This window comes from Symphodus melops (assembly GCF_947650265.1).
Source record: "Symphodus melops genome assembly, chromosome: 6".
Classification (NCBI taxonomy): domain Eukaryota; kingdom Metazoa; phylum Chordata; class Actinopteri; order Labriformes; family Labridae; genus Symphodus; species Symphodus melops.
The window spans coordinates 18,029,024-18,049,695 of NC_136696.1; the positions used below are offsets into that span (position 1 = coordinate 18,029,024).

A 20,672-nucleotide genomic window follows, 5' to 3' on the forward strand; every position below is an offset into this window, starting at 1 on the left:
TTCTTTGGCTCTGCATCACTATAATAAATATCAGTTTACATGAGGAGATTTTTTTTTTTTTTAAAGGAAATTCTCCTGAGTGGCCTTTTTATGTCTTTATTGGAAAGTCATGACAGTGGATAGAGTTGGAAATTAGGGTAATGACATTCGGGAAAGTAGCCACAGGTTATGCTTAGAACCTGTCGCCTGCTTTGAAGACTACAACTTCTGTTCATGGGGAATGTGGAATAACAACTTAGCCACCAACAACCCCTCTGAAAATAATCTTAAATACAAAAATAGTTGTATGGCAACCTCCGGTCTATTTAAATAGTATGTCTCTTTTGTGAAAAACATGTTTAATATTGTCACGCACAGTTCATACTGCAGTTATACGTGCTCATCTAAAATGAGTTGTTTTTATATCAGTAGTAGCGTATAGTTGTTTTTTTAATGATTCAATTTGGTCTCAATATTGACGAATCACTTCCACCACTGTTCAGTGCGCTGCCTCCAACTGAAGATGAATAATCTCCTCCACTGACACATGCAAAGCCACCAGCAGATGATAAAGCTTATTTGTGTCTGCTTACTATGAGAAATTAGGCATTATCCATTCTTAGTGACACGCAAACACAGAGACACTTGGCTGGAATAGAGACAAAGAAGAGAATCATTTGAATATCATTGATTAAAAAGATTTTCTGCCATGTTAGAAATAATGACCAACTTCACCTATCACACAGGTAAGGCTTTAACTTTATACGTTGACAATTTAACAGAAACATTCAACTATTTGACTGTAGGTTATTACAATAGTAATCTGCAATTACACAATCTGTTGTACTGCAGTCTGATGTGTTTCTGACAGCTTTAATTTTAGTACTTAAAGATGTGTTTATATTCATGAACCTCGCTGTAACCATGTAGCCAAGTGTACAAAATACACATTTTTAGAGTACTGACAATTAATAGAAATGTGCAGAAGAGCCAAAGGTTTTTATATGACTCAATGTTTACATTAAACACTGTGCATGTACTGAATAGCTGGTATGAACTGGTTTACTGCTGTATAAAAATACAGTACAGTGTTAGAAGAGGATTTTAATCATGTAAAAATTATTTGTTAAAGCTATACTCAAATGCAGCTGAAAGCACAATCTGAAGGTTTAGGAGTTAAACCATCTCATTTATTGTAAAGCCAATATGTTGCAAATGTTCTGATGTCGACAAGTTCAATTCATGGAAGACGCTTCAACACTAAATTAGTAAACATGCAGCGTGATCTCCAGCAGGGGGAGTTGTTGTATGCAATTTATTCTTCTAAACTTCTAAACTAGAAGAATGTCATTCTTCCTCTAGCTTGGATTCTTTTTGTTTGATTAGAAAAACAATAACTTTTAAACTGCTTCATTTTATCAATAAAACATAATAGACAGATCTATAATATGGTAATGCGTAGTTTTCATTTCTAGAACTTAGGATTTTGGACCTTGATACATTTTTCAGGAAACGTGTCGAAAAAATGATTCATTATGAACTTAAATAACAGGCAAATGAAAAGAATACTGAATAAGTGTAACACACTTCATTATTACTGTGTTTTAATGCAGTTTTCTTTCATGAGTCTTTTTTTTTTATCATATTCTTAATTATTTTTATAAATAGCCAAATATTTGCAGGGAGTCTATGGGGTAGGTCAAATACAATGTGGTATGAAACCTTTATTTTTATATATTTTTTGTTGGAATTATATAACAGACCAAACTCTAAACCGTATTAACCTCAAGCTACTCTGTGTTGAGAGAATGCTTTGTGCAAAACTAAACCAGATTCAAAATGTTGCCTAATGTGAGTTAAAATCTGCCATGCATTATATTACACTGTTAAACAACACCATAAAAACAAAAGGTAATTTTGCCCTGACAACTTGTACAATAGTACAACTTGTCACAAGTTGTACTATTGTACAACTTGTCAGAAATGAAATAATTGCCCAGAATATTCCAGGTGTGTTTCTCTCTCACAGATGTGGCTTCAAGCAGGTTCAGTTGAGTGTTCATTGTGTGTCACTCTGGATATTTCCTCTTCATCACTCTGTGTATGTAGACAGATCTCTCGGTTTTCACCCTGATGGGATTCTCTTGTCTTTCCTGTCAGAAACAATGAGCCTCATCTGGTCAGACAACCCTTGGTTTTCTGCCGCCTAACTTTAGCTTCACAGCTTGCTTGGTACCTTCTAAGCCTTTTAGGGGGGCTGTGGTGAGCCAGCGTAGATTTACCTTCAATAACCATCTATTAAATCTCTATCCATTAGACACTGAGGCTTCGTAAGAGCCGGCTGCATTAAGCCTGATTATGGGATGCTCGCCAGAGGAAAAAGGTCTATGTGTCAAGTGTGTCATCGAGTGATTTATATCCCTGGCGTGGATCTCTGTCTTGTCAGTCGTGCGAAAGCTGCAGAGAGGAGAGCGAAGCGCATAGATCTTTAATGATGTGAAACTTTGTGAATCTTTTTTTAAAGTGTGAGTCTTGAAGTTGTTATCATGCTGTGGTTATGCAGAGGGTATCTTAGGTTTCTATTTGTTTGTAATGTTGACTTTCCTGTTAAAACCTGACCTGTTGCCAGTCGTGAAGGATCCTTTTCTCAGTCAATTTGGCTTCAATTCAAAAGCTTCAACATGGACCCCAAGGGCCCGAGCAGCACCTTTAAACGATCTTCCCTGAAACGCAGCACATCTGGCTCACAGAAGGTAAGATAAAGCTTATCCTGTCACATGCAACAGGTGATCGAGTTGGATGTCATATTGAGTGTTTTCATTTGTCATAAAAATAATAGTTTAATATCTTAATGTTTCTTTTGAACTATTTTTGAGTCATCCATTTGAAAGGGAACGCTTGGTGTTTTACAGCTTTTGATAAATGACAAATGACAGTTGCACCATATGTAACTGCTTTTTAAAATGTTATTTATTTATTGTTTACATTCAAAATACAATATGCCTGTTAGTTTTCGCTTGTGTTGCCCAGCATGACACAGAACCATTAATATGAGCTGGACAGACTCCACATGAGCTCCTATCCCATCACTTCAGAGCCCTTTTGTGCAACAGAATGACATGCACCATTCATGGCTGCTGGCCGTATACTAGTCGAGCACATGGGCTGCACTCACAGCTTTGTAAACTTACTGTTAAGTGATGTCTGAGGCAGCTTAATCCTTGGTAATGGCCCAGTATGGACGACCATGGGCATGACAGATTGTGGACTTTTATATGTTTTCAAAGTCAGCTTTCATGTGATTAACACACTCCTGTTAATCACACTCCTGTCCACTTCATGCCCTTGAAAGCTAGAAAGATGTCATTTTTTATGTATGAGCATGCCTCTGCTCCCGATCCAATGAGCAGTGTGTGCTAGGATTAGAGAAGTCACACTGTGACCACTCTGATTGTGTTGCTTTATGGGTTCATATGAGTTACTTGTGTCCCTTTTTTTTTTGGACGGCAAGAAACAACATTTTTAAAGAGGTAGTTAAATTTTCAGTAGATGCTATATACGAACAAAAATGTCAAAATAATTTTAAAATGGAAACAAAAGTGATTTTTTTATAGAGTAAGGAATTTCTGTAATGTGTGGCTTTAATCCGCCTGACTCCTGATGTATGAATCAATAGTATATCTAACTGTAATGCCATTAAAATACTTAAAGGTGATGGATTTTTATAAATTAGAGCGCACATTATTTAGTGAGATTAATATTCTTGGTTTAATCCACAGCCTTTTCAGATGAGCTTTTACTCGCTCAAGCAATCTGCGATGTTCATCGCTCTCAACTGAACACCACCACAGTTTTAATGAGATAGGACACGTTGCTAAATATAACCTCATTGGCTGCACAGAGCAGATTGCAGAGAGATCACACAGGCTCTGGTTTTGATTTCTGATCATGCTTTTTTTAATATAAAAAAATATATATAATCAATCGTGGATTTATCAGTTTTAATCAGATGACATGTAATCATTCGTATTGTTCTGGAGAAGGATTTATTTATAGTGCATGGTTTAGTAAATCACAATTCACTATTCTTAGAATACTGTCTGGATGGATATGAGGGTAAAGGTCCTCAAACAAGACTCTGATAAAGCGCACATTCAGTTCAATGTATGTTCACAAGGCTTACCTTGTTGCCGTCAATGAATTTAGTAAAGAATTTATGTACATCTGCAGAGTTCTGTATACAGTTTACACTGCACATAAGCAACCAGCACTGACCTTTAACCTCTTTTACACAGAATACATAGTTTCCTGCTCAGTAGGTTGGAAAGAAATGGCCTGAAAACATGTGTAGTCTGTTTTTCAAAAATTACAGATACTTTCTTTTTGAAAACGTTTAACTCATCTCAAATGAATTATTAAAGAATCCTACCATTGTTTCTCTTGGTTAACAAGATCCTATGACTGTGTGATCAGCAGGCTCAGGTCAGGTAAGGGCCAAGAATCTGCAAAAACCTTTAAGTTTCAATTCAGGATCCAGCATTAAAGTCTTGAGGCTGCAGGGTGACGGGCCGGGGCTCAAGCTGAAGGCCCCTTTGGATGAAGACAAAGAAAAGTTAAACGAGAAAGACCTCCTGTTTTAAAAGACAAAGTTTCTGCTTTGCTGGAGATGTCAAACTTAAACACTGCTTATAATATAATGGGGGGAAAAGTGATTTACAGTATTTGCCACTGGCTTGCTGTAAGTGGAACAATAGAACATTTACAATAAAATAAAATGCCAACGTTTACATTTTCCTTTTGTAAAAACCTGTAAAAGTGTTAGGGAACCTGCTTCCATGCCCATAACTCTACAAATCGAGATTTACTTATCTGTTTCCATAGTGAAAAATGCTTATTTTCTGATTCACAAAAAAAGATTTTATAGATATTCTTATTCCATGCATGCACTATCTATGCTTTTCTTTGTTTTTTGTGAAAGAAAAGAATGTTTTTATTCTTATTTCAGAAAGACGTTGCTTTAGGGGAAAACACAGACAAATAGCAGCTAAAACCCGTCTTATGACTCCTTCAACTCTTGGGGATAATCAGTGACATGTTGGACTCGTGATGGCTAAATGGATTTTTAAACCCAGGAGCACAATGAGAGCATTTACAAACACGGCTGAAGGAAAACAGTTAGCTCCTCAGTTAATGCAAATTTGCATTTCCAGGGTCTCTAACCCGAGTTTGTCGCTCTGTCAAAAATGTTTTTTCCCCTCAAGTGGACATTTGTCAAAGATTGCTTCTTATTGGGTCCACGTGGTATCGAACATGATTCCAGAACACTTTTTTACAGACAGAAGAGGAATCTACGTGGGTTTTTCTTCCTGTCACATTGCATGAAACTCTAGCCACGTGGCCATTCAACGCTAAAGCCGAGCAATTAGTTGCTTTTATCTTCAAGGCTGGTGACAACACAGTCCTTCACATTCCATTAGGACCCCAAATCCTTTCTGATCCATTTCAATTGTGCTGATGAGGCTTTTGTTGAGTGAATGCATTTGTTAGTATTTAGAATAAATAATGCCTCAGTTTTACTCAACTTTCTGTTATGAAAAGACTTACTGTAAACCATTAGGTAAAGAAACTAAAAGGTGAGGTGTCAATGCACACAAATACAAATATCTTTAGGCTCTCCCTATGGGTGCTTCAGCTGAATGAGTCTGTGTAAGTGTAGCACTGGAACAAATGTGCTGTGATGTACCTAAGCTGTGGGTCAGGAGACCAAGAGCATGTGATGCCAGTTTAAAAAAGAATGAATGTATGATATATGGGGGTTCAAAATGACCAAAAAAAGGTAAAGAAAAGTGCTTCTTCTTTGAGAAAATATGGAAAAAGGACTTTCGTACTGTAGTCACTCAAAAATCCTAGAATTAGAGAAAAATCATCAATTTATGAACACAGCTTTAAAAAAAGAGAGTTTAAAATGCTTCTATTTTCTCTTCAGCAGTACAACAAATGTTATTTCCGCCACACACTATTTCTTTTGTTTTGAGTGACCCAATTTCTGCATGTTGAAAAGAATGGTGTGTGTTGTTCCGGGACTTGTCTTAAATCTCGTTAAGTTGCTCAATGTGACCCAATCTGATCCCACAGTATCAAATTCTTAATGGTTTTTTATTCTGTTGTTAAGTGCTCAAATGCAGCCCTTAATGAGGCAGCTGGTTGCTCACTGGATTTTGCTTTTAATTGCTGTGGTTAATGAGTTTAAGTATGCCGAAATAACTGCGTCATAACTCACCAAAACCCTCCTGGAAATGCACTTTGTTTTCTTCAGCTATAATTAACAGCCACCCATGTGCGTTCTTCAATGTAGCAGGACTAAAAAGGGGGAAAGTTTGGGGGGCTGTAAGGCCTCTCTTTCTTTCTGTCTTTCTGAGTCATCACCCATCAAGCTCTCTTGTCTTTTTCTGTGAGTTACAGTCAGGCTCAAATGGCTCAATTCAACCATAAAAGGAGAGCTTATCAAATCTTTTCAACATGGGGAAGGTTTTAAAAGTGTCTACATCTTTGTGCTTGTTAACTCCATCTCTGCTCCCGGCTCATGCACCTAATTCCTTCATCAAGCTGTTTAAGCATGCACCTACAAGCCCTTTATTACTTTCAACTGTTTAAATGAGTTATTTAACTAAGTGTAACATTTAAAACAAAATCATTCATTATAAATTCATCTTAATAGAATACATTTGACCTTTCATACCCCCCCAAAAAGCATTTTGATATATCTAAATAAAGTGTGTTACCTTCAGTTTATTTATTTATTTTACACTGACGATTTAGTCTGCAGAAAGGCTTTTAGTAACACAAATTAACTAGAGTGATAATATGTAAATCATCATAACATGACAAAAAATTGAAAGCAGGACTAAAGAATCCTGAACTGCTGGTCAGCTGAGTTTTCTTTACTTCATGAAAACATGCTGAGTGGAAATAGAGATTAACTGCAACAAGCATTGACTGACCTTGCCCCCAACTGGTGACCAGTCATGTCTTAACAAGGCGCCTTCCAACAGAATGCCTTGCATCCAATTCTCTCAATTATGCAAATTGGGTTGATATCAAAGTAGTTGGAGGGGGTGAAAATGTTCAGATGAAAAGTTGGGTAGCCTGTGATCAAGTTTGCAGTGCTTTAAGGTTAGCAGCTATTCTTGGGCTTCTCACACAAGCTAAGATCTTCCACACTGTGAAGTGAACACAAAGGAGTTTTCAACAAATTGGGAGATTAGGGGCCGCTTATCAAAGTAGATTTATTGTGCCTTGTTCAAGCGAAGGATGAAAATACCCTGTGGGCATGGAGAGGGAGTCATGGGACTCCCAAAAGGATTACCTTGAACTGGAGTCATGAGACTTGGGCGAACAAAGACCTTGCTCACATGCTTATCATATTAACGGGCCCTCATAAAGTGAAGAAGTTTCATGTCCTGTGGGATTCAATGTGAGCACTCGAGCGGGAGAGCAGCACCAGGAGAGAGGTCTGGTTGAGGAGCAGCAGGCTGGAGACAACATCTCTGCTTTCTAGGTTTAATCTACAGCCGCATTTCAGACAGGACTCTGCAGCCCGGAGAGAAGATAGTTTGTAAGTTTATCTCCATTCTGAGACGGTGAAGCCTTAAAAACTCAATCGAATGGCTTTAATTGACTTTGAATTTGGCATAGCAGAGTGGGAAGTGATATGGGACAATTTATAGAAGACAGAAAGGGAATTCAGATGTAGTGATTGTAAACTGACAGCACAGTGAATTCTAGATACGTGATCACAATAAGACTGAAAAAGAAGATGAAAGCAAAAACATGAAAAATATGCTTTGGAATTATTTACCTTAATTTTAAACCATAACCTAATTTGTAAACTTAATGGAATTCTAAATAGGAAAATGCTTATCTTATTTTTTTTAAATTTTAAACAGAACTATTAGTCTGTCAATCGGTCGGATCTACTGCAATAGAAAAAAAAAAAAAACCTTTCTTTTTCTAATCTTCTTTACAAGCCTTTATCATAACACTGCTATTTATTAAAGCAAAAAAATATATATTTTAGCGAGTCTGGTAGGAAAAATAAAGTCATTGCAGCAGCAAACATCGCCTGGTTGGATTTAAATATGTATGAGGAGAAGGAAAATAAGTCTGCATTAGAAATAAAAAAGTTAATCTTTTCATCTTGTGTTGCACACAGTTTCTGCTAAATATCTGTACATTTAAAAAAAAAAGTACATGACTAGTGTTTTATTGACAGGTTGAAGAGAATCGGATCCAGTAAATGTGTGTTTGCAGATGTTATGTGCGTCATATAAACAATAATGTCAACTGATTCTGTTTAAATTAGTAAGCACATAAACTGAATATTTCTAAAGAGCATTTCAATTTAATCTTTTCCCTTTGATTCAGAAACCAAGAGACAGTCAGGATAATTTGTGTAAATATTGCAGTCCCCCTGCTGCTGAGCCTCCTGCCTCTTCAGGCCATTGTGTGTGGATACAAAAGAAAGGAAGAGAGGGAGAGAACTGTGTTATGGGCAAACTATGGAAACTGTGACAAAACTTATTTTGCATTGATCTCAGGTCTTGAATTTCTACTTATGAGACCTAAGACTATGTTGAAAGTAAATAGAAGTCTATATTTTGAGATGTCGATGCTGTTTAATATCAAAAAAATGTTCTTACAATTTCACAGCCGAGTGCTTTCTTGGAAAGATTTGCTTTCAAAAGCCTAGCTTTTAATTGGGCCGTTGCCGTCAACAATGGCCCTCATAGAAACTTTGCTTTGAACTCAGGTCACTTTTTCTCAGCACTGGAAAAACACCAGACAGTAATCAGAGCTAGATTTGATTATGAAGCTTTAACAGACGATGCAAGGGGTTTTATTCTTCCCTTCCTGAAAGTTCACTCTTTGCACTTCAAGAGTTACTCAAATGTAATTGTCCAGAACTATGTACAATGATTTTGCCATTCAACTCACAACATTAACAATATTTCAAAACTGCCTTAGAAACACATTCCCTTTGATTATAGTTTCTCTTCTCGAGCTGTGTTTTCTCTTTTTCTTTTTTTGCAGCTTCTATTAGAGTGGGTTACAAAGATAGTGAAACCTAAATTCAGCAAGGATGATCACCTTGTGACTGAAGCATGACAGTATGTCAGCTCACACCTTCATTCGCTTTCTTTTTCTCTTTATAGGCACAAAAAGCTTGGATCGAGAGGAACTTTCACAAAAGAGAATGCATTCACATCTTCCCCAGCAAGGACCCAGCCAGGTAATTACTTTAATCAAATAACAGTTTTTATTTTATTATGATTTTTTTTTTCTGTTTAAGGTTGCTTATTTTCCTTTGTATTTTGAAATATAACAATGTGACTCAAAACTTATCAACTATATTGTTACATTTAGCAAAGTCCTCTTTCTCATAATATGTCATCTGTTAAAAGAACGTGTTTCTGAAGACAGATTTTAAATCATTATTATAATTGCCGTCAGACATAGTTACCATCCACTTCCAAACAGCAGGCTGAGAGGAGCCAGGCTGTGCAGCACTTTGTTTTGGCATGCACTTCCCAGAAACGGGCACAGTCATGAAAGAGTGCGGTGTTACACAGTCTTCATGAGCAGACTAAACAACAGCTTTGACTTGCACCATTCATTTCAAGCATGGTTCACCGCCCCTACAACACCAGACAGTTCACTACTCTGAAACTTCAATGAGCTACAGTATAAGAAAGCCATGCAACGACACAGGCTCAGGCAAACATGCTCGCCAAGTGACTCTTATTCTGTGATCGATCTAGATGTGCCTGTGGTCAGCTTACCACACAGCACGTGGCCATCCCTCCTGGTGCCAACTCAGTAGAAGAAACACATCAACTGGTGCAGATTGACACCCCAAAGGACAAATGGAGTGTGATCAAGCACACGAGGACCTACCCAACTGATGCTTTTGGCATAATCGAGTTCCAGGGTGGAGGATTCATCAACAAGGCCATGGTGAGTGTCAGGCGCTGAAGAATGACTTCTCTGTGTACAAAGTTTTGATATCAGGAGTTACAACAACTTGAAGGAAGTGAGTGAATGTCATGTGGCCTCCAATATCTTGTTTGTATCTCAACCACTATTTGCAACATATGGAAATTACAATCAACAAAATACTGTTGTTCCCCTTCTTTCGATTCCAGTATATTCGAGTCACTTACGACACCAAGCCTGACAACCTCCTGCATCTGATGGTAAAGGACTGGCAGTTGGAGCTACCCACTTTGCTCATCTCTGTACACGGTGGTCTCCAGAACTTTGACCTTCAGCCTAAACTCAAGCAAGTGTTTGGCAAAGGCCTGATAAAAGCTGCTGTCACCACTGGAGCGTGGATCTTCACCGGCGGAGTCAACACAGGTAGGACACTGACAATGCTTTTAATTTTCACTCCACAAAACACAGTTTGTGACATTAGAAGATTACCTCGCCTTTCAGTTGAAATTACATAACACCAGTTCAGCAAATTTCCTGGAGGGAGATTTGACCAACCCATTGTCACAGGTTTAGGTACTGTAATTAGAGCTTTTGTGGCAAAATTAATCAAAAATGACAATCTGTGTGGTGATAGCGTGCAACCATGGTGTGTCCAAAATGCTGCCTCATTTAGGAAGTTGAACGACTTACAATTTTTGTTCCTGTATTTTTCTCCTCACACCATAGGGGTGATCCGACACGTTGGAGATGCCTTAAAGGACCATTCCTCCAAGTCACGTGGTAAGGTGTGCGCAATCGGGATCGCACCGTGGGGGATTTTGGAAAACAAAGAGGATCTCATAGGAAAAGACGTGAGAACTTTTGCAGCTTTACCAAGTTTTTCTCCAGCTCCAAAAACACTTTTTCTTGCATATGATTCCTATTTAAAACATGCTTCTCCTTTCTTCAGGTGACTCGACCTTATCAAACGATGGGGAACCCACTAAGCAAGCTTGCTGTGCTTAACAACAGTCACTCCCACTTCATCCTGACCGACAACGGCACCTGTGGAAAGTACGGCTCGGAGGTCAAACTCCGTAGACTGCTGGAGAAGCACATCTCCCTTCAAAAGATCAATACACGTAAGCAACAGTGCTCCAAGCACACTATATAATACGATCTGTCATCCATGGTGTTTGAGTGTGAGCCAGAGTCTTGTTGGACACATGGATGAAGAACTCCTCTGTGACCTATGGGCTTCCCTTTGTCATCCTATGCCTGGGGCTCGAGTAAGGCAGGGACAGCAAAGGGATGCCCAGCTGTCACCACTGACTTCACTCCCTGCCTTCTGGTTTGCATGTTCCTGAACCACATCAGCATCAACACACGTCTTGTCTCCGGATTATAAGATAAGACTTGAGAGGTGGAACGCAAAAAGCAATGTTTGTCTTTGTCTTCCAGGTTTGGGTCAGGGGGTTCCTCTGGTGTGTCTGATAGTGGAAGGAGGTCCTAACGTCATCTCCATCGTTCTGGAGAGTTTGAGAGACGATCCACCCATCCCAGTGGTGGTGTGTGACGGCAGCGGCCGGGCTTCTGACATCATTTCGTTTGCACACAAGTTCTCAGAAGATGGAGGGTGAGATTAAGACAGTTTCTCCCATGTACTCTGATACTTTCATTTAATATTAAGAAGCTGAATTCTTATATTTTAATATCCTATTCCAGACTTGTTAATGATGACGTCAGAGAGCAACTTTTGGTGACTATACAGAAGACTTTTAATTATAGCAAAAGCCAGTCACAGCAGATCCTGCTAATGGTTATGGAGTGCATGAAGAAAAGAGAACTGGTGAGTATTAGTATGCAACCAACCCCCCCATAAAAAAAAAAAAAAAACACAAAAAAACATGTTACTATTTTACGACCTGTGTGTTTAAAGATGATTGTGTCAATCAATAAATACTGTGAGTTGTGAAGCATCTGGTCTCCATTGTCATTCATCCATTCCACTCATCTGTGCATTCCCATTAACATATTGAATAAACATAATCCCCACAACGTGCTAGTCATTACTCCTCCTTCCTGTGGTCATGTGCGATGTGTCATCTAATCTGGGGCATTTGCAGCTTCACTCTCGGACATCATCTACCTTGATACATAAACACACAGCTGTAAAAGTGTGGTGGGTGTCTAATTCTGCAGTGTTAAACTCTGTCCTTCAATGTAAACAATACAGATCCACACCATGTTAAGATTCTTCACAGATAGCAGATTAGTCCCTGAGCTGGGAGTGATTGCTGGAGACCCTGATACATAAATAGAGGCAGCATTTGTTGCAGCTGCATCAGTTTTCTGCCGACATAAGTGATGTGATTAGTAGTTTGTAATACCCACGGCATATAATCTCCAGACTCCATGCACTTGGGTGGGAAAGATCAGCGCACACTACCACCTGCTTAGCAGAAGCTCTTATTCCATCCTTTCACAGTAAGCATGCAGCACACAGATGGAGGAGAGGATCCATCTCCCTAATCCTCCGTCCAGTTCCTCTCACTCTCTCCACTGCCCAGGCTTTTTTTTTTTCAGTCCCCAGAGTGCTATCACTTCACTAGAGACTCTGCCTCACATATCCCCAATGTATTAGACGGCCTAATGCCGCAACACACCCAGATAAGCAACTTAAACTGCTTTACCAAAGATCATGCAGCTGCAGGCTCCATCCCATTTACTTTTCAATGATACCTTAACCCAGAGGATGTTACAGAAGTATCAAGTTGTTTGAGCTTTTTATACACAACTGAGAGGCCACACTATTACTTGTTCTTGATTTAAAGTGCCATGACTAACCTACAGGTGAGTCAGTGTCACTGTCTGGTCCACACATAATCCTTTCATCCTAAGTGCATGCCAAGTGAACAGCTGGGTTAGACACATAAAAACACTGTTTTAGAGGCTGAATTTGCTTTGATGTTACACCCAGATACAACATTTAACCAACCAAGGAGTTCACCATAACAGCAAGTTCACAATGCACCGCATAACTGCCTTAAAGAGCAGCACAAGTTTTCAGTCTTCATGGCTACTCATCATCAACGCATCCCGAGACCAGCTCTGAATGCTCTGGATTCATGCCACACATTCATGCCAACCTAATCCCATTTATCATGGCTGCACATGTGATGGGCTGGTCAGCATAATTTCATTCTCTATAGTCCAGTTTCTAACAAGGAAAGCACTGTTACCCTAACTGAGATGCAAGTTAGCCGGTTGTGTTCGAAGGGTCAGCCGCAACGTGCTGCAGTGAGAAGTCCTGCAAAGAAGCTTTCACTGGTTGATGATAAATGTTTTTACTTTGGCAACAAATGAACCCCTGCATTCTTCACCCATTAATGAATTCAACCATAACTGTTTAACTTTATTTCATGTCTGCAATTACATTTTTTTCCCCCCTCACATGTAGATCACAGTTTTTCGAATGGGTTCTGAGGGACAACAAGATATTGAGATGGCCATTCTTACTGCTTTGTTAAAAGGTATAATAAGGATGCATCAGACAGATGCATTCCTAAACAGTGTGTGTACAAATAGATCACAGCAGTCAATTCTTGCAATGCGACCTACCTTCACTCTCTCTCTCTCCTTATCTCTCTCTCCACCCCTCCATTACTTTTGCATCAGGCACAAATGCTGCCGCAGCTGACCAGCTCAGCTTGGCTCTGGCTTGGAATAGAGTGGATATTGCCCGCAATCACATCTTTGTTTATGGACACAATTTACCAGTGAGTGGGACCCTTATCTGGATAGAATACGTCAGTGATTCACTTGAGAAGATTATAGTTTCCGAAGTGATAACAGATGATTTGGGATAAGTTTTTTGGCCCCCTTAATCTCAAATATGATTTTTCTTGATTACTTGTTGGACTGTGCAGAACATTTTATTCATGTATATCTCCTTCGGTGAGACTTGTTCATCACAGTATGATGTTATGACATAAAAATGACTTAGGTTAACTATATGAAATATATGTGTGTTAAATATATGGCAGGCAGTAATAGTCCAGTATTCGAATCTGTCATGAAAATGTTTGGGATTTCAACAGATTCTTAACAGAGACAATTACAAAAGAGTTTTGAAATACAAAAATGTTCTGCACATCTATTTTAAAAGACAGGAGACGCATAACGCTTAAAACAGTTTGCAAATTCCTGTACATTGTTTGACTTAAATAGACCCTTCATCAGGCATCAGCAGTGATCAACAAGAGTGTGTTTGCAATTGTAAGATTTAACATGTTGGGGTATATAAAAGGGAAAAAACACATCAGGTTTGAGGGTTAATTCAAAGGAGGTTATTTGCTTCAAACTTATCTAGAAGGAAATGTGTTTACAAGAAACAGCTAAAGTACAAAAAGATTTAGTTGCGTTTTGATTGATATATTGATGTTTAAAAACAGCAGCTGAGGCTTTGTCTGTTCACTGTGTTCCTACTTTGAAAGCCTGCCGGTGCCATGGCCAACGCTACAACTGCTGCAGTTTCAGAGAGGCAAAAGAGTCCTGCCAGCGCTCCCCGAAGCAAAGCTCGGGGAAAGAAGGGGAAAGGAAAGGGAAAGGCAAAGCCTGAACCTCCAGAGGAAACAGACCCCAGGAAATTGGAGTTGATTCGTTGGGTAAGCCCGGGGTTTATGTAGTAAATTCCCACTTCACTGTATTAACACCAATATAATGTAAGCTGTGGAGCTTTCATAATAATTTGTCTTTGTTTCATACGTCTTCCTCTTAGGTAAACTCTCTGGAACAGGCTATGATGGATGCTCTGGTGCTAGATAGGGTGGATTTTGTCAAGCTGCTCCTTGAAAATGGGGTCAATATCCACCACTTCCTCACAATTCCCAGACTTGAGGAATTATACAACACGGTAGGTTGAACTCCCTCCAATCACAGATCCAATAAATGTAGTGAAAAACAGTAAAAGAATTATAACTAACATCCTATTTCTCCCTTTCATCTATGCCCTTCTCTTTCAGAAACTTGGTCCTGCTAATAATCTGAATGCAGTAGTTAGGGATATCAAAAAGGTGACAAAAATCTGCAAAGAATATTGTCTGAAAATGTTGACAATTATAGCTAAATGTTGTTTTATTTTTCTCTCGCAACACTTGTTTTGATAAAACCAGAATTATCTGGTAACATTTTGCTCTGGTGATTTTGCAGGGAAACCTTCCTCCAGATTATCAGATCACTTTGATTGATATTGGTCTGGTGCTGGAGTGCTTTATGGGAGGAGCTTACAGGAGTAATTACACCAGGAAGGCTTTCCGCAACCTCTACAATAATTTGTACGGACTTAAAAGGGTACGCACTGGGTGGAAGAAAGTAATTGACATAGCTTTTTCATCATGTTAAGTAGCATTTCATATATTCTGTTTTTTCTCTTCTTGCAGCCAAAAGCTCTGAAGCTTCTGGGGATGGAGGTAGGGGAAACTTTGCACTTTTAAATATGTCAAACAAATCAATTCAATCCATCGAGGAGAATGATGGATCCTTTTTTATTTCTCATGAAGGATGATGAACCTCGGCAAAAAGGCAAGAAAAAGCCAAAGAAGAAGAAAGAGGAGGAGGTTGAAATTGATGTAGATGACCCAGAGGTGTGCCGATTCAAACACCCCTTTCACGAGCTGATGCTGTGGGCTGTGCTGATGAAGCGCCAGAAGATGTCTCTGTTCCTGTGGCAGCGTGGAGAAGAAGCCATGGCGAAGGCCCTTGTGGCCTGTAAATTGTACAAAGCTATGGCCCACGAGTGCTCTGAGAGCGAACTGGTGGATGATATCTCGCAAGACCTAGAGAACAACTCCAAGTCAGTACAAATAAAATACCCTGCTTAAGTTTCAAATGTACAGTGACAAGTTTCTTTCCAAGGAGAAAAGCAGACAGACACCTGTTTTTAAGCCACTTTAAGTTGTTTCCTATCCAATACACTTAACAATTTATTTTGATAATCTTTCATATGTAATTTTTTTTAATCAGCTCCTTATGATTCTATCTTTTGAGAAGTGTTACAATTAATAGATTATTCACTTTTATTGGTTAATTCATAGATTAATATTTTGAACATTACCGGTCTTTTACAGAGAATTTGGCCAGCTGGCCTATGAGCTGTTGGACCAATCCTACAAACATGATGAACAGGTGGCCATGAAACTCTTGACTTATGAGCTGGTTAACTGGAGTAACTCCACCTGTCTCAAACTGGCTGTAGCTGCTAAACAACGTGACTTCATCGCCCACACCTGCAGCCAGATGTTGCTCACTGACATGTGGATGGGTTGCTTGAGGATCGGCAAAAATCCAGGCCTTAAGGTTGACATCAACAACGTTTTCCTTTTGGCAACAGTTGTAAAATGTTTACGTGTCAACCCCAATGTGTCTTATAAAACTGTAATATTTACTCACCTAGGTTATTCTAGGGATCATCTGTCCTCCTCTGATTCTACTGCTGGATTTCCGTATTGGAGATGATGCATCCTATAATGCAACTGAAAACAAAGAAGATGGAAAAGACAAGGATGATGACACAAAATCAAGCAAGGTTCCCTGTTCTTTTGTTTGATTTTTAGAAAAATGATTTAGATTTCTTTATCGGTCAAAATTAAAACTAATTTGCTAAAACTGAGATTTGGCTGTTCCATTACAGGATGCCAATGATGCAACTTCCCGAAAGGGGGATGAGGAGGAGGGTAGCACAAATGTTCGCAAAATCCCTATCGGCAAAAGGTTCTTTGAGTTTTATGATGCACCATTTACCAAATTCTGGTTCAACACTGTGAGTTTCCTTTATTTAATAATTGATTACAAACAATAATTAATAATTAAATACAAATGTGTTGCTAGAGTGTTGCTAATGAAGTGCAATGCAATTCTGGTATTTCTTTATCCAAAAGATTTCCTATCTGGGCTATCTGATGTTGTATAACTATATCATCCTTGTGAAAATGGAGCGATGGCCTTCCATTCAAGAGTGGACTGTCATTTCATACATCCTTACACTTGGCTCTGAAAAAGTCAGACAGGTACAAGTTGTTATACACTTTCAAAATGGTCTTATTCAACAAGTTATGTGTGTCGAGAGTATTTTGTTGGCTCTGAATCACCTTTGTATCCTGGTTTCTAGATTCTGATGTCAGAGCCAGGAAAGCTGAAACAAAAGATAAGTGTCTGGCTGGAGGAGTACTGGAACATCACAGACATGGTCGCCATCATTACCTTCCTTCTTGGGATGATGCTACGGCTTCAGCATGAACCTTACTTGGGCTATGGGAGAGTCATCTACTGTATAGACATCATCTTCTGGTACATACGTGTACTGGACATCTTTGGAGTCAACAAATACCTTGGACCCTATGTGATGATGATAGGGAAGATGGTAATCATGTTCTTCAAATCTTGTGAAACTCAAACTGAAATAACATAAACAGAAGTTTACATAAAGATTTATTCTTTGTCTTTTAGATGATAGATATGATGTACTTTGTGGTAATTATGCTGGTGGTTCTTATGAGCTTCGGGGTGGCACGGCAAGCTATCCTTCACCCTGATGAGGAGCCAACATGGCGCCTGGCCAGAAACATTTTCTACATGCCCTATTGGATGATCTATGGAGAGGTTTTTGCGGACTCGATAGACCGTAAGACTAGAATTCATAGTAAGATTCTGTTTCCTGATTCTGGGCAGATGATCAGTGTTACATTAATTTCTATGTCTTATTTTATGTGATGTTATGGAATAATATGTTAGTGTAACCTCTTAATACTCTGTCTCCCTCTGCTGGTAATTGACTCTCAATACATGGCAGCAGTTTTGCATTGAGGAAGTAAAAAAGTAGTTTTCAATCTCCTCAATCATGATCATCTGCCTTCAAGTTTACTTTTCTGTCAGTGTTTCTTCTGTCAGGGTGAAGGCAACTCACCGCAGCAATTGAAAAAGCCTTAATTGGCAAGGCAATTAAATATTAAGATGACACCTGAGAAAGTTGCTATGGCTTCTGTTTTTTTTTTAATGTTCTGTATATTAAAGGATGTATGTCTACACATTGTATGGCTCAGTTCTACAAAACAAGTGCTAACTACTCTTTATTTTGATCAACAACTAATGACTTAATCTGATTTACCAAGAAAGACAAGAAAACAGTGAATATTTACAAGTCCAGCAATTCTGTTTTGAGTTTGATTACTGGCAAACCGGAGATTAATTTTTTAGCCAGCAGTCCACATTTGCATGGACTTCAGCTTGACCTTGACAGAAGCATGATATGAGGAAAACATTGCTTATTGATTGATTAACGCTTTCTTCATTTCCGTTGTCTGTTTCTGCGTTTCTGTGCCTTTCTTGTATTTGTCAGTCTATGCAATGGAAATAAACCGTGAGTAGTCTTCAAGTCAAAAATGCAATTTAAATCATTCAGCTGAAGATCTTGAAATAAGAGTGTATGTCTGGGTTCCCTCACAGCGCCATGTGGTGACCATTTATATGACGAGGACGGAAAGAAACTGCCTCCATGTATCCCTGGTGCCTGGCTCACACCTGCTATTATGGCCTGTTACCTTCTGGTGGCAAATATTCTTCTGGTCAACTTGCTAATTGCAGTGTTCAAGTAAGTGTCCGCTTCAATGAACTACAGCTCTTTTATTTTACAGGAAATATGTATACTATTTCCACTCTTACTCTTTCGTTCCTCAGCAACACCTTCTTCGAAGTCAAGTCCATTTCCAATCAGGTGTGGAAGTTCCAGAGATATCAGCTGATCATGACGTTCCATGACCGCCCAATACTGCCTCCGCCTCTCATCATCTTTAGCCACCTCTACATCCTCTTCAACAGGCTGTTTCGGAGGTGTGCCAGGAAGAGACAAGATGGAGAGCTGGATGAGAAGGACCGTGGACTTAGTAAGTCCCCTTGCAATTTGAGGAGCTTTACATACATTTATAAAACTGTTTACACATTGTAGCTGACACATGCAACTTTAAAAAATACTAGGGGATCCTGAATGAAACATTGTCATCAAGCCATTATTTGTTTCTACTAGAACTGAGGTTGAATCCTGAAGAGCTAAAAAGTCTGTATGAGTTTGAAGAACAATGTGTTGAGGAATATTTCCGAGAGAAAGAGGATGAGCAGCAGTCTTCCAGCGATGAACGCATCAAGGTTACATCTGAAAGGTGAACCACATTTTCCTGTGTCACTTAGAGATTTCAAAGTAATCTGTCTAAAGATTATACTTAGAATTGTGATTCTCTGATGTCCCTGACAGAGTTGAGAACATGTCCATGCGTCTGGAGGAGGTAAATGAGAGGGAAAACACGATGAAGGCCTCTCTGCAGACAGTGGATCTGCGCTTGGCCCAGCTGGAGGAGATCCACGGACGAATGGCAGTGGCCCTGGAAAAGCTTGCAGGGGTAGACAGATTGGAGTTGACCAGAACCTATTCAAGAAACTCTTCTGTATGTGATCCTTCCTCCCTTCTACGCCAGGGCAGCATTAACAGTGCAGATGGTTACAGCCTCTATCGCTTTCATATGGACATGGAGGAGTATGCATCGAAGCAGAAGGAAACAGAAGATGCGGCTAAAACTGGTCTGGAAAGAGAGAAAAGTTTGCGGCAAGCCTCCAGCGTTTGTGCTCTGAACTCTAAGGAAGGTGGTCAGACCTTAGAGGTTGGTGGATTGGAGAGGTCGCGACCAAGCTCATGCGTGGACATTCTCATATCTCCATGTGAACCAAAGCCGGTCTCTGCCTCATCAAGTCAAGAGACCATAAAACAAGGCAGCACAATACTGCTAGACAGAGTAACCGATAAGAACAGACTATGGCCTTCCTCTCCTCCAAAAAGGACTAAATCCCTGAAATACTATCCAGCAGAAGATCAACCCACCACTCCTTTGACGAAGAGAAGGTCTATGAGCACCATCATCATCAGCCCACCTGATGAGCCAGAGGAAGCAGTTGAACCATCGGAGCAGGCCCTGCTGCCCCAGAAAACCCCTTCCTCCCCAAAGAGGACTAAATCATTGAGATACATCCCAACTGAAAGCCAAACGTCCCCTGTCACAAAGAAGAGAGCTATGAGCAGCATAATCTACAACCCGGCAGAAGCAGTTGATGATGTGCTGCAAACTGCAGACTACAGGTCATTCGTGGAGCAGGCATCTCAAGCACCAAATCAGTGGCCAACAAACTTGGAATACCAGGTACATCCCAGCACCTTTGGTCACATTCCTAAGGTGTCAACAGTCAGGACTCTTGCTCAGCAGTTTCAAGCTAGCACTGTGACCGCAGAGCTGGAAAATGACTTGATTCAGACTGAGCCTTTAGAACGTAAAGATGCAGAAGTGTTGGAGGAGCCAACGAAGGTCAAGGCCAAAAGAAACCTTTCTGACACAACTCAGTATCTGACTGTAGCCGATGAGAGGTCTAAGCTATCCCACAGGTCAAAAAGCATGAATGAGAGCGAGAGGAAAGTAAAGTACTTGACAGTTAGTAAGGAGCTAAGAGCCTCTAGCAGTGAGCAAGACCTTACTGATGCCAGCAGAGGGGCAAGGGAGGATGTGAAGAAAAAGGAGGCAGAGAAGAGAGAAGATGATGAATAGGATAGGAAATAAAGAACACAAGGAGAGGGGATCGATGAGAGCAGAAATAGAGGAAAACAAAACAATAAATGAGGAACATGT

The 20,672-nt window shown here is 39.6% G+C and overlaps 1 protein-coding gene across 1 annotated transcript; it reads left to right on the plus strand.

Annotated features, from left to right (window-relative positions):
- The first annotated feature begins 613 nt into the window (after nt 1-613).
- On the plus strand, nt 614-20,672 carry trpm1b (transient receptor potential cation channel, subfamily M, member 1b). Its single transcript, XM_079346894.1, has 28 exons — nt 614-725; nt 2,609-2,732; nt 9,192-9,268; nt 9,798-9,993; nt 10,182-10,395; nt 10,699-10,823; nt 10,922-11,093; nt 11,413-11,587; nt 11,677-11,800; nt 13,412-13,484; nt 13,630-13,730; nt 14,448-14,618; nt 14,732-14,866; nt 14,976-15,026; nt 15,163-15,303; nt 15,393-15,422; nt 15,513-15,805; nt 16,080-16,308; nt 16,406-16,537; nt 16,643-16,771; nt 16,890-17,018; nt 17,120-17,371; nt 17,458-17,632; nt 18,347-18,367; nt 18,454-18,598; nt 18,685-18,890; nt 19,031-19,163; nt 19,256-20,672. Exons 2-28 carry the CDS (start codon nt 2,661-2,663, stop codon nt 20,589-20,591), a joined length of 5,037 nt encoding a protein of 1,678 aa, XP_079203020.1. The 5' UTR covers nt 614-725; nt 2,609-2,660; the 3' UTR covers nt 20,592-20,672.

Excerpts from the sequence above, each read along its gene's own strand:
- trpm1b (XM_079346894.1), top strand. The coding sequence starts at position 2,661 with ATGGACCCCAAGGGCCCGAGCAGCACCTTTAAACGATCTTCCCTGAAA. Across the intron at positions 14,619-14,731 it reads AATTGGAGTTGATTCGTTGG|GTAAACTCTCTGGAACAGGC; the intron begins GTAAGCCCGGGG and ends TCTTCCTCTTAG. Across the intron at positions 16,538-16,642 it reads ATGACACAAAATCAAGCAAG|GATGCCAATGATGCAACTTC; the intron begins GTTCCCTGTTCT and ends GTTCCATTACAG.